Source organism: Anopheles funestus, chromosome 3RL (assembly GCF_943734845.2).
Source record: "Anopheles funestus chromosome 3RL, idAnoFuneDA-416_04, whole genome shotgun sequence".
Classification (NCBI taxonomy): domain Eukaryota; kingdom Metazoa; phylum Arthropoda; class Insecta; order Diptera; family Culicidae; genus Anopheles; species Anopheles funestus.
In genome coordinates this window covers 22,578,016-22,592,712 of record NC_064599.1, presented here as the reverse complement: position 1 = coordinate 22,592,712, position 14,697 = coordinate 22,578,016, and the positions used below count along the sequence as shown (strand labels likewise).

The 14,697-nt window shown below is 39.0% G+C and overlaps 2 protein-coding genes across 4 annotated transcripts in view; both read right to left on the bottom strand.

The window, feature by feature from the left end:
• Window positions 1-14,697, bottom strand: part of LOC125771996 (uncharacterized) — a 439,681-nt gene that overhangs the window by 285,578 nt on the left and 139,406 nt on the right. The window lies entirely within an intron of this gene.
• The window catches only part of LOC125771954 (tyrosine-protein kinase Dnt), a 60,347-nt gene that overhangs the window by 7,542 nt on the left and 38,108 nt on the right, over window positions 1-14,697 (bottom strand). For all 3 annotated transcript variants that reach the window (XM_049443173.1, XM_049443174.1, XM_049443175.1), the window contains 5 exons: window positions 13,945-14,146; window positions 13,169-13,328; window positions 11,432-11,581; window positions 10,364-10,580; window positions 7,898-7,977 (listed from right to left, as the gene is read on the bottom strand). In XM_049443173.1, coding sequence (XP_049299130.1) covers window positions 7,898-7,977; window positions 10,364-10,580; window positions 11,432-11,581; window positions 13,169-13,328; window positions 13,945-14,146 — 809 coding nt within the window. The remainder of the gene's footprint in view (window positions 1-7,897; window positions 7,978-10,363; window positions 10,581-11,431; window positions 11,582-13,168; window positions 13,329-13,944; window positions 14,147-14,697) is intronic.

The window sequence follows — 14,697 nt, the reverse complement described above, 5'->3', positions numbered from 1 at the left end:
GAATTTTACAAGCACATAAAGTTGTAAGGACGTTCTATACTCCTATAAATAAGTGAAAAAATGCACCTAAATTAGTAAAATGATGATGAATAGATTTTTAAGGAAATTTAAGAGATGCATAAATTGTTGAGCGTTGAGAAATTTAAAAAAATCTCTAGGTCATAATGAGAAAAAACTTTTCATCGTTCATTACATTAATTACCGTCCTGATTCACATTACGGGCAGCTTCAAATTACGGACATTCTTCATGTTTGCACTGAGTTTTTTTCAAACTCTGATTATAATCATACTGCTTTTTATTTTTATATGACTGGCATGATATACTAGAATCATTTTAACAAGCGACTACCATCTGGCAGGTCGTAATTGGGCATAAAATAAATATTTTCTGTCTATCGGTCCACCATCGGTGTTATACTTTACAGTTTTGCTATAAACCGATCCTGGTGTAATTTTATAATAAATTCCTTTTAATATCAGGTTTGATACATTGTAGTACTTCGGATTTCATTATTGGCGTAATTATCAACGAGAAACTATCAACCACAGTTCATACTATCTTCCGAATTGTGTGTAAAGTAATTTTCCAGAATTAGGAGCATGATTTTTTACCTTGTTTTATGTTAGGGGTATCCGGACTAAATGGTATTGGTTTTTAATATTTTTGGTAGAGATTGCTGGAAAACAGTGATATTTAATTTCGGACTTGACAAATGCTTTTTAGCTATGCAAGGAGGATCATCGTTTTGAACGGCACTAATTCGGTTCAATGTACTTAGGTTCGAAGAGCCCATTGAATGAAAAAAAAAACAAATAAAAAAGGACTCAAACCACCATCTAGAAACGAAAATCGAAATTGAGTGTTGGAAATAAAGTAGTTAAATTTTAAGTTTTAACATAGAAAGTGATTTGTCTGCTATTTGATTTTCGAATTCAATCGACCTTAACTTGACATTAAAAATGTCCAGAATTCGATTTAAGATAAAGTTGCAGTTTCATATTGGAAATTTTCATTCACTTTCCAAATTAAAAGGTTTAGCTCGATTCCCATCCCATCCGGACCGTCCCCCCGTAGCAAGGACTGACTATCCGGTTACGTGGTAAAATAAGTCTAGTAAACCAGAAATGGCCGGCGTGACCTGTAAGGTCGTTAAGCCAAGAAGAAGAAGCTCGATTGAATTGAAATATTCAGAAATATGTTTTGTACCCTACAAAAATAACATCTAATATTAATAACTGTTGTGTAATTTAAACATTAAACTAAATGGTATTTTACATTAGTTTCTCAGTTTTTATTTATATTTTAGGGCGAAAAGCGGTAATAAGTTTATTTGCTTTTAATTAATTGTTATCGTAAGGGAAAACAAATAAATTTACTATTCTAAAAACAATTTTATTTTATTTAGGATTATTTTAAGAAATATCGCTTAGCCATACTATCAAGTTCCAACGCTCCGTGGGTAAACTTTCTAACATGAAAAAATAATTTAAGAAAAATTCATAACTTTTTTTTAGTAATTTTTCATCTATTACTCGCAAATGCTTTCTAACGTTGCCTAAACAACAAACAGCCTCAAAACTATAAACAAACTGCAATAAAAACTAAAGAAAAGCTTAACACTAGAACCGCCGAACTTTTCAACCTTACTAGAACCGCCATATGGGACAATTTTGTCCCATACGTTATGTATACATATTTAACATAATAATAATAAACATACATGTTTATTATTACCTAAGGGTTTTTGGTGGTTTAATAACTAATAGGCATCACAATTAGGAATAACAAAGCTTTATTAGCAACTTAATCAATAATAAAAAATATTCAAAACAAAGCGACCTAGCAAGCCGGCAAGTCGAAGTGCTTATATAGACTAGTCGATTGATGACAGCGAAAAATTAAGCCCGTAGTAAACAAAAGTAAAAGCACAAATGTAGTTGAATACTTTCGCGCACTTTTAATGTTCTATTCTTATTGACATCCCTTGACATCCTATTGACGACACATCCGTCACTCGTTGGCAGCAGGGATACCAGGCGTCACAACGTATTTTGCCTATGGGACAAAAATGTCCCATATGGCGGTTCTAGGTTGGAAATGATTTTTTTAAAGTACCATATGGAATACAAAATTTTTTATAAGCGCATTCAAAAGATAGTTTAAAATAAATAAAAATCAAAAAAAATTCAAAGGGTTTTCACGACGGCAGGCGGAATAACACACCTTTTTCGAGTGCGATGGGACAAAAAAGTCCCATCGGCGGTTCTAGTGTTAATACAAAGAAGCGTCATTCACATAAACTTTATGTACGCTCGAAATTAGTAAAACACGAAAAACATGAAATCACTCCTAACACTCACTGCCAATAAATCAGAACAAAAAACACATCAAACCACGGCAAAATATCAAGCTCATTCTGGGTCCCACCTAACCTCTTTCCTCCCGTCCTTTTGATATGTATCCATTACACTGGGAGTGTAAGCTGTCGTAAAGTGAGGTTCATTCGCAAGAAACGAAAAAAAAAACACACAAACTTTTCCCTTTAGTTTATTGCTTCACTTCAGCCCATTTGCGTAGAGCACGCGACACAGCTCGCAGCTTTTATTATTTGTGCACTTTATGATCCCGTGCCGGAAGCTGGCGACACTTTTTGGTCATACTTTTGGTTGGAAACTTTTCCCTTAGCTTTCGTGTAGGACGAAGGGTGTAATTTTTTTTTCTCGTTTTCTATTCTTCTTTTCACGGTGCCCTATCGGAAGGAAATAAAGATTGGAACCGTTACATCGCGCAGTACGGATCTTGTCTCGCTGGTCCACCGTTTTTGGATCGGTGTTGGATCGGTTGGATGGCGTTTGTTTGTGTTTTTGTTTCTTTGTTTATGTGTTTGTCGTGGTGTCTTTATTTAAAAAAGTTGAATTATTCAACTCCATTAGCCTGCAGTGCACGCGCATTGCCCCACAACATAGCATTTGGATTTATGCTTCCTGCAAACGATTTTTGTAACCAATGTTGCGCTTGTCGCGACACGATCGTTTGGAAGGTTGTAATAGAGTCGAGGTTTTAAGGACGACACTACGGCAAAGACTGTTTAGTAGTTGGTGCTTTCGTTCCACTTAATGGCGCTTTATTTTTGCATGAACGGTGGCGTTGTTGTTTTACATTTCGCGTACCGATGATGAGACGTCGGTTGCAAAAACACAACCAAAAACGGCATCAGGGTAGCGCCGAGTTTTCCGGACGTCATGATCATAGTGCCGCTGCATAGGAAAAACTGTTTTTAAGATGGCATTCACACGCGGAATCACCAATAATGGAGCGAAGCTGTGTGGAATAAATGAGCATTAAATTCTACCAGCGTGGGGGGATGGTTACATTTGCGCTTTTGCAATTCGCATCCGAACAAGCAAGCACGATAGTAGTGAAATGCCCGAAAGATAAGAGTATAAGATAGATACGGGCGCGATCTGAGAAAGATGCGTTGCATCGCGATAGAACAAAACACCCGGACGATAATGGTGTGGGAAGTTGTGCAGTTGTGTTATGTGTCTAGCTAGCAAAAAAAAGGACAAACATCGCTTCGATGCAAGGTTTGTTTTGACAGCAACAAACCGAGCCGAGAATGCAGTCGTTTGGTTTAAGTACCCGAGCCCCATTCCGGTAACTGGCGAGGCGTAACGGTATGTAAATGATTTTATGCATCCCCCTAAAAAAAAAAAACATTACTTCATCGGATGTGGTGGGATGGTTGCGAGGGATAACTACAAACAGGCAAAATGCCTCCGGGGGATATGAAACTAGGGTTGAAATAATAATAACCCGGAAAGGACACATCCTTTGGGGATGTTGAAGTTAACCAACACTGATAACTATGAGGGTTATACTACAAGTTGCTGGAAAAGAAGTTATTGGGAATAAATATTTATTTTGATAATATCAATAAAGTCGAGTGCACTTTTGATTGAACATCTGATTGTATGACTGATTTCAATTACTACATTCTGATGTTAAATGATGCGAGATTACTTCATAAAATTGGGGAAGGATTATTCTTTCAAATACAAATAATAGACTTGTCCATTTGTTAAAAAAGATTTATAAACTTTTAGAATTACGAATCGAAAATTTAGATATCCGGTTGAAGATTACGGAGCACCAGGTCAACCTCTACTATCTCTTGATTGACTTCGTCAAGACCACGAGATTTCTAAGAGTGATAATGAACAACGTTCCATGCTGTGTAATGATGGGTAGAAAACTCTTTTTGTTATGAGGGGAATATTAAGGAATAGAAAGATGATTTAGTATGTCTACTCTTCAACTTAGTCCTTGAAAAGATCATATGAGACTCAGAAGATCACATGAGGCTAATATGATCAGTACATGAAACTTTGGAGAACATGTCCTAAAAGCCCAACTAGGTTTTCGAATATGCGGATGACATAGGCTCATCATTTGTTAACGGATCTTCTACAAAGCAGACAACAACATTTATGTTGAAATATTTGCTTGAGTATACATATCGTCCCAGTACTGTTGTACTCCACTGGTTGAAGTTCTTTTTTACATGAAAATTTTCTGAATAAAACAAGTAGATACACATTGTTGAGGAACAAGGACTCTGCCCAAAGCTAACGACATCCTCATAACCGCATTTAAGGGAAAATATACGGAAGGATTTTTGGTTTTTTGAATGTTTGGCAACATATTGGATGAACAGCTACGATTAAAAGCTCTATGTGTTGCACGACAAACTCACTATCGCGCAACGAATAATAGTACATTTGACGGACCATCCCGTAAAGTCTATTCAACCCATCCACAAAGGATGGACAAAGGACAAAGGAAACGTGGTAATCCTAAATTGAGCCGAAAGATTGGGATATTGTATGAACTGAGAACAATTTAGAGGACTCCTGAAACCGCCTGAAGTAAATAAAAATTGAGAGCCTATAGAAATACCAATGTCTGAACGGGTTTTTTCTTAAAAAAAAATAGAAATAACACCTGCCTAAAACCTATTAAAAAGTTTTTGTATTAATATTAAAACATTAACGAAAGCACATATTTTGGTAAGGAATGCAAATAACGCCTGTTTGATTCGATTGAATATAAATGAGGTTTCCATAATTTTCTCCTTTTTCTCCTTTCAAACTATTGTGAATAATATTTAGTATTTAAACAAGCCAAAAGAAGATATATTATTTAAAAGAAAAGCTAAAAATATCAACTGACCAATGCTTTTGAAACAATTACTAATAGACGACTTTACACTAAGAAGATCCTGGAGAGTCTAAAGTCGATTGAATGGCTGATGGAGCTAACACTAGCAAACCGTTAGGTATTTTTTTATTTGTTTGATTGCATCTTTGAACATTTGTTTGATTGCATCTTTGAACATTGGCATGATGTGGTCATTGATTAGGGATTTAAGGATTTTAAATGATGATTTAATGATTTTAACATGAAACAAAACATCAATCATATTTATGCAGATATTGCTTTAAGAAAATCAACTTAATCTCAATGCTTTTCCACATCTTTCGTCTCATTCTACGGTGCATTCTAGATGTCCTTCATCAGGAACAAATGTTTATTTACTTTACGAAATAAAACGATTACCACTATCATTCGGTTCGTTGAAAATGGAACAAAAGCTTCTGCTAGTAACAGTAGTAACTTACAAGCTACACATTTTGCCACTGGTCCTAGCAATTATTGGCAACGCCAGAGGTAATTTTATTCATAAACACCTCGAGCGCCACTTTGGCCAATGTGGCTTCGGTGTACGTGTGAAGCATCTTTACGATCATGGTATGGTACGGTTTTATGGAAGTGACATAAACTGTAACTTTACAACCGTTACGGTGAGTACAATCATGGAATTTTTCGTTAGAAAAGCATCGGATGCTTTGGCCGTTTACCATTTCTCTTCGCTTGATCACCTCCAACCACCTCCAACCACGTGGTACACGTGTTTCATGGCCTGGAATTTAAAAAAAAAACTGCAGTAAGCATGGATCTGGTAGATGATCTTTTCACTAGTGTTTAACGACAGCAATTTGATCATTTTTTTCTGTTGTTACACTTATCCCATCACATCCCGTGCATTGTTTCTCGTGGAGTAATTTCTTCGTAAATTGCCTTTGGCAAAAAGAATGCTTTGCGAACCGTGCCACATCCCCACTCCACATGTTAAAGATGCGCATCCGTTTTGCACACCGGAAGCGGCGCGATTAGCACAGGCTCATGTAGGTGAATCAAATCATGTTGGCACAACGAAAAAAAAAAATGAACAACGTGCCAATTTTCTATACATGCTGTGTGCCAAATATGAACCAGCTAAGCGAATGTAGGAAACGATTCTAACGCGATGATGAAGGATAAACATTTTACGATGTGTTGTTAGCGATTTTATTAGGGCAGCAACATGGCGGCACCAAATTGATGGTTTCGGTCGCCTTTTTTTCGTGCGTGTGTGTAGACTCAGAACACACAGTGGAGCGGAATTAATTTTCTGAATCTGCTGATGAGCATATTCCGGTGAATCGTTCATTTAGAAATGGTATTGAATTTTTACGACCAAAAACCATCCGGACGTGACGTACATATAACTTTACTGCGGAGTATATAATTTAAAATGCGTTCGGGAAGCGGCACACACATAATATGCGATAATTATGGAGCGTTTTCAAAAGGTTTTTTCTATATCACGGTTCAAAAAACAATATTTTTATAATACAAAGAAAAAGAAAAATATTTATTGCGACGGTTACGAAAATGTAACCGTTGTCTCCATGCACAATTTATGGTAAAGTTTTTGAAAACAACAAAATATGTTGGGAAAATTTTAAAACATGTGCAACAGGACGGTTACTCACAATTTGCTATACGTTTACTTCGAAATCGAATAAAAGACAAGAATTTACCAGAAGCTACAACTAAAGACATTTCTGAAACAGACTTAACAAAAAAAGATAATAAACTGTGGATAAATTCTTTTATATGTTCGATCAAAATAAAAGTAAAATCAATATACAAATGAAAGGCATTCAATATTTAAAATCAATAAATTTGGATTTTGGAAACAAATTCGGTAAAAGATTTAAATAAAGATACAAAAGAAAACGAGCTCAAATTTTCTCTAAACAGGTAAAGATTTAATGTAATATTTTTGACACAATGAAAAAAGAAAAAAGAAGAAAAAAGACAGGGGCGGCCCGGTGGTGCATGTGAAAAACGGCGCCCGTCCACACGGCAGGGACCGGGTTCAAATCCCATCCGGACCGTCCCCCCGTAGCATGGACTGACTATCCTGCTACGTGGTAAAATAAGTCTTGATACGGCCAGGCCGTTCTAACCGAGCAAAAAAAAAAAAAAAAAAAAAAAAAAAAGAATTAACAGAATTTACATATGCATGAGGAATAAAATTTAAAAATTAAAGAGAAACATCAACTTGAAAAAAAAAACTATAAAATAACTTACAGTCCACAATATATTGAGTACATATTTAATTTAGCACTGCAAACAGAACAGAAAAACTCTATGGATAAGAAAACCAAAACTTTACATATAAATGAGAACATGAAAAAAGTAAAATTAAATAGGAGAAAAAGTAAGAAAAACAATATTAAACAAACACAAGTTTAAAAAAAAACAAAATCCATGAGACTTGTTAAAAAGTGTGAAAAGTACCCATAATTGCTTAATTTAGTGGAAAAAAAACATCATCAAATCATATTGAGTTAGGTCATTGTCGTAATCAAGTTCAACCGATGCGTAGCGGTTCCAATATTTCCATAAATACAATCACTGCTCTTCCACCCTATCCACCGAACCTGAAACCCAGCAATCGAAGCGAAAAGTAAAACAAGGATTAAGAAAAAGGTACTACTCACAACTCATCCGGACAGTTGACCGGTTGTGCTAACCGATAGCCATCCCGTAGGTAAGCCGATAATTCGAAACAGTCCACCTCCTGCAAAGAAAAAAGCATAACAAAATCACACGTAAAGTACGCAGTAACACAAACGCATTAGGCGTAATCCATTGCATTGCCACTATTAAAAGGGGACAGACCCGATAGATGCGAGCGAAATCAAGAAAATTCACCACCACCGTGGAAAGGGTGACCGTTGTAACATTAAGGGACAATCCATCCATAACGGGATGCGTTAAGTGAGTGTGAAAAGCAAATAAAACTCTCGTAAGGGTCTTACCAAAAGCGAACAACAAACCATACCAAAACAAAAAAAGCGAAAGGACGAAAAGGGGTTGAACATTACGGTACAAATGGTGTATCGGTGGTGGTAGAAAAGGGATCAAAGACAATGAAATAATTTAGTCCCGACCCGGTCTGCAATGGCGGACACTAGGAAAGTGGAACGGGAAATCTAATATCACACCGAGGCAGAAGAAGAAATAACTTCGTGGTAGGGCGATAGAAACAACGAAAAAAAAAGTGTGTGCGTCACATTTGCTTGCTGCTCGTTCAATAGGGCGCATCCGTTTCGTTGCCGTTCCATGCTGATGATCAAAGAAAGGAGTGACCATACCAAGGGTGGGATGGAAGCGGAGTGTTTCGCAATTATGCTTACTGCCCAAGCGGCAATGGAAGTTGGGAAAGCTAGAAACAGGGAACTCATAAGAGAGAAACACCCGAAGGATGCTCATAATGGCTCACAAATAGCTCCGGCATGGATGCAGCCGGGGGAACCATTATTGCCTGGCCTAAATATTTCTGGCCAGGCAGAGGATATTTTTTTGCAGCTGTGAGGATTGGGAAATAGCAAAAACCGAGAGAGAAAAGGGGGAATGGTACGCATTCTTTCATGTAATGAGCTGCGTAATGTAAGGAATTGTTTTACGGAAGGTAATGGAAGCACGTGCGTGGCGGAAAGGAGGTTTGTTCTATTGTAAGTTTGTTTGAAAAATTTGTTTTTCTTCAATGTTTGTTTCTTGTTCGTGACGCAAAGGAAAAACCAAAACCCATCGGAAAAAGAAAACGAGAAAGGCAAGGGCAAGAAATAATAAAAAAACTCCCGATGGCTATTACCGCAACATCTGGGAAACTTTGGAATGAGGGAAATGATACTGTTGCTAAGGTTTTTGGGAGGGCTAGTAAATAAAATGGGCAGTATATAAGCAATCCTCCATACTTCCATCAACTTTCATGCCAAACCCTCCGGAGAACCCAACTCTAGACCTCCTCCAAAAACGACCCGGATGCACATGAAGAATTGAAAACGATTAGTCGAATTTATGAGCGTCTCGTCGGCAAGGACACAATGCAATCACGATGATGCCAGCAACGGAATGGGCGCCAATGATTATGATTATTGTTGCGCTTAAAGTGTTATTACCTCACCCGAGTCGTTTGACCAGGAGTCCCTTTCGGCAGGAGATTGTTAGCAAGACGAGAAGTGGAAATCTTGAACGAAATTCGCCACGAGTGCTGGGAAGGACGTTGGGATATTGTGTAGTAAATGTGTGGCCATGTTCAGCCCAAACCGCGGAAAGAATCAATTTAATTAATTGACTGTTATTTATTATTAATTCATAATCAATGTAATGGCTACATGCCGACACGGCGACTCCTAATGTCCTATGTTGCGTAGAACGAAAATCCTTACCCAAAAGCTATAACATTGCCACACGACCACATGGTGCTCCACAACATCAGTTGTGTTGGTGCTGATGGAATTGAAAATGAAACTGACGATAGGCGACCCGATCCGGCATTTTGAACTCCTCACACAACCCCCCAGGGGAAATTTATCGTCCGGAGCCAGACGACACACTTGTTTACTTTATCCAATATTTCCGAACATCTCGTTGGCGGTTTTTGGAAGTTCTGTTACTGGAGTGCGGTCAGTACTTTTTTTTCTTCCCTCCACAAACGCATTCTAAGCGTGTGTGGTGCGAGTGAATGTTGTGGTTCCATCAAAATTACAGCCCACCAACGGCCGGGGACATACCGATCGGAAATAGGTCAACACCATTCAAACCATTATCACTAATGGGGCGAACTTGAAGGGTGTCACGGGACAACTGAAACGTTTACCAACGCCACCGTTCGGATGTGTCCCGGCGCTTCTAGTCGCTTCGGTTGCGGTATTCTCATTTGCTGAGGCAAAGTTGTATTGTGTAAGTGACGAAATCATAAATAAACAGACAAGCCTGCACCATTAGTGTCAGTGTGGAAAGGTTGGTATAGTACCCACTCGTACACGTTGCCCGAGAAGAGAGTAAATATAATATTTTAATGCGCCTCGTCCGGCCGGCTCCGGTTTGCGCTGATTGTGATTGATGTAATGTTTGGTAAAAGCGGCAAAATGGTCACACTACCCCTTATTGGTACATACCTCGAATGGCATCGCGGCTAGTGTTGCCAGCTCCCAGAGCAGCACCCCAAGGCTCCAGATGTCGCTGGATGCGGTGAAGAATTTCTTCTCGAGCGTTTCCAGTGCCATCCACTTGACGGGCCGGTTCTCGTTGTCCCCTAGACAGTGGTAATCGCTCGGGAAGACGTCACGCGACAGGGCATTATCACAAACACGAACGTTCAACTCCACGTCTAGGCTGTTGTTTTTTTTGTGGTTTGGTTGTAAGAGAAGAGATAGATGGAAAATGGATCAGATTTTTTTGGGTTTTTTTGCTTTTCGTTGCTTTTTACTGATATCCGGACGCTTACTGATGCTCCCAGCGGAGCCATTTTGTGGATGAATTGTGGTTTCTTGTTAGTGCATATTATTACGAATTTATGACACAGTAACGTAGCATTATCTGCATGTAAATGTGCGAAAGATGAGGAAGAGGGATCGGTTTAAGGAGGTTTTAAAAAAAATTAAATGTCCTTTTAAGTTGTATGAATTTAAAAAAAAATAAATGTTTGATATTTAGATAATATAAAATATTTAGAAATAATGAATTCCAATTGTGAGAATAATTCTTTTACATGGTAGAATATTTGATGTAATATTCTTACCATTGACAAATTATTTTATTCTTGAATAGAATAATTGAATTTTTGAACTTTAAAATATCTTTGACTGAAACATCGCTTGAGGATGAAAAGAAAAGCAGAAATTGTTCTTTTGTCCGAATAAAGTGCGCCCATATTTTAACACTCACAGCATTACACAATTTCCTTAGTAACCAACGATCCTACCCAAAAGTAGAAAAATGTGCCTTTAAAGCTCAGGACAAGCGAAAAAGAAAAACGGTAAGGGAAGAAATAAAAATCTGCCCCCAAAAGAGATTTAAAAAGGAAAAACGTTGTTATGTTGTTTTGGGACCAGCGTTTTTGTGCCCGTTGGCTAGCTTGATTTGATTCCCGCTTTGCCCCAGTCAGTTACAGATGATGTGATGTTTATGTGACTCTTTCCTTCTTGTTTACCCCCAGCAAAACACCTCCCCCCACACAAACTTACACACAGTTCCTGGTCGCGATGTCTTTGTGCAGTACGCCGAGCGAATGTAGGTGCGAGATGCCACGGGCTACTTGCAGACCGAACTCCACCAGCTGTCGGGTGCTGAGCTGCGAATTTTGTATACCGATCTCCCGGCAGCTTTGCAGGTATCTGGAATGGCGAGCGGGAAACAAGTGTGGGTCAGTGGATGATGGTAGATTGGCAGAAGATTGGTTTTAAATTTATGGTGATTTGCTTTTGAGGTTTTGTGTTGGCAGATGGAACAGGGAAGGATAATCCAGCTCCCGCAAGCGAGAAGGATCACCCCTGAAAACTGTGAGGTTAAATATTGAGCAAAGAAATATTGCGGTGAGTACACCAATCTTTATCATCGTACTTCTGGAGGCATATGTTTTGGCTTTTGAGAAAGAAAAAATGATTTCAGTTTTTTGTTTATAACAAAACGACAGTGATACGATACATTTCATGATACGTGCTTGATCATAGCAAGAAATGCAAGTAATCGTTTCATATGTTAAGTAATCATTCAGAACAAACGATGAAGCTGAAGAGCAAGAGTGGCCCTTGTATGAAAAGAACCTTTTACGGCGTATCCTTAGACATGTCCTTTGAAAAGGGTTCACATAGAAAGAATCGTCGTACTGGAGAGGGGGCAGTGTCAGGTTCGATTGTTCTTGTAGATTTCTTCTCGAACGGAAAGCATTTCTTTTTCCATCGAGAGCTAGTAAGTGAAGGAAAAACAAAGCCTAAATCGAACCCATATTATGCTAACCGAACATTGCCCCCGGTGTAGCATTATTATGCTATGGCATGTAAGAAGAACCAACATAGAACAGAGTGAGAAAAACGAATTTCTGCGAAAAGTGGACAAAATACCCATAGTCTCTTAAGAAAAAAGGCATGATTCCGCACACCGTGTGCCGTTTTTTCCCCCTACCGATCCTTTCTAGCGGCACTTTGATTTCACCAACGCCAAAGGTTGGTTAGCTTGCTAATGTCTATTTGATAAATGTAGCACCGTTCAATCGGGTCGACGCCGGTATAAGAAAACATGAAAAGGTTGAGAGAGGAAAACAAAAATCAAATGCACCAAAGCAAACCCCCGTTTTCATCCCTGACGAAGGGATACCTGTTTGGGATCGTACACACAAGAAAAGGGAATTTCTTTTTCAGACCAAAGTGAATACATTTCGACGGTGGGAAAAATAGTCCGTAGCAAAGGAAATGGCTGAATGGGTGACATTTTGTTTGTCGCATTTCAACGCGACCGAAAGAGGAAACATGGAAAAACGACTCCCATTCCCCCCTGTTAGGTGGGTTTTTTTACCATCACGCGGCACATTTGGTTCGGGTTTTGGACACTATCTTGGGAGACTTTTACTTGTTGTCAAGGTTTAGTGTGTGTGTGTGACTGTGTGAAATCTTGTCCACTGAAATCGAGCCCCAACAAACAAACCAAACCAACAAAAAAACACCCTGTCGTGTAATGTTTATTCAGGAAACTGATGCAAGTTGGTGTGTTTTGTGTTCTGTTTTGTTTTTCGTTTTAAATAAAACACTTTTCGTATTGTTTCTTCGTCAAAAAGACTTCCTTACCGTGTGCTCTTTGTACAAAAAACAGCAAAGAGAAAAACCCAGGAAAATTCGGGAAACTCAAGATTGCCAAAATATGTAGTATATAAATCTCTCGTTAGTCGGTTGATGGGATGTGTTGGGATGGGCCTAGACTTTACTTACAGTTTGAGGTTTCCTTTGGCCGCCAATGGATAGGCGACTTTTGGTGGCCCCGATAACTCGGTTACCGCTGCCACCGGGAACAGAATGTTTGGGTGAGAGATGCCACACAGGGTGGATCCTTCCGACAGTAGATAAGCCACCTGGCTTAGCGAGGCGCCGTCTAGTTGAGGGGAGGAAAAATATGGACACCGAATGAGAGAAAATATCGTTTAATATTTGGTTACATTCTATTTATGCTGAATTATCTGTAAAAATGTTGTAATTTATTTTTTTAAATTTGTTTTATTCAAAATGAAGTTTAAAAATAATGTATATCCATGAATCGAAATTATTATATCATTTTGAAATTTCTGAACAATTGTTTGACTTTATTTTTGACAAAAAAAATTAATCATTTTCTTTAGCCACTGAAAAATATAATAAATATCTGGAGCATTTAACATTGCTTAAGTATTTCCATGGAGAATCAGGTGCCAAGGAAATGGATAATTTCATTTTTCGTGAAACAATTTTAAAGCATTATGAATATTTTTATTATATGTTCTTTTTCTGCAAAATATTATGCAATAAGTTAAACTGTAATATATGCCCTTCATTTCCACAGCACTTTTCCAGACGTCACGTAAGCTTATGTTTAAAATTTTCTCCTTTCAACTACCGCGAAAAACCCTCAAGACATTTACAGTATATTAACCATTCCCAGCGCAATGTGTGTCGCTGTTGTTTGTTGATGGCATTCGTGTTTGGCAGCCCCCTAGAGGCTAACATCTACTTACCGACCACGGTTTTGATCAGCACGTCACGCGTTTCACCCAGCGGATGATGTAGGATACCGCTGTATATACGCCCGTACGTGCCCTCCTGGACGAGTTGCTGGCAGATGATGGTGCCCGGGGACACGGCAATCCGGCGCAGCTTGTCCTTCGGGTTCGAGCTGTTGCTGTGGATGCTTCGCGCTGGCGTCGATAGGCTGTAGACCTGCGAAAAGCGACATGAACCACCATTATAATGTGCACGTCAATGGAGAGGCAAAAACCGAATGCACGATGTGTCCGAAATGCTAGCACACCACAAGCCCTGGGATTTGTGGAAAATCTCAACCAAATGAACAATAACACCAGGCAGTACTATTGTCCCGCACTATTGACGGTGCGGGATTTTAGGGAGGATTTTAGCTCGTGCCACATCACATGCCTTCGTATGGTGACAACGAAAACCAGCGCAAGGTAGAGCTACCGTAGCACGAGTTCTACGCAAGGTTCTACGCAATTACGAACACGTCAAGTCGTTTTTACGCCGGGTCAGGTCCTTTCCCAAGGAATCGTGTGACAACACACAAGACAATCCTTTTCTCGTTTTGGGGGCCCATTTTTGCTGCCTATTTGCGTCAACGACTGTCATTGCTTGTTATGGGCAGCTGGAAACCTTAGCCACACCGACAGCCTTGTGAGCTCCGTGACGGTCTCCGACTCGAGGATTGCGTGCCGAGGAGACATTTCACACACGCATCCGGACACACCGTCCACGGT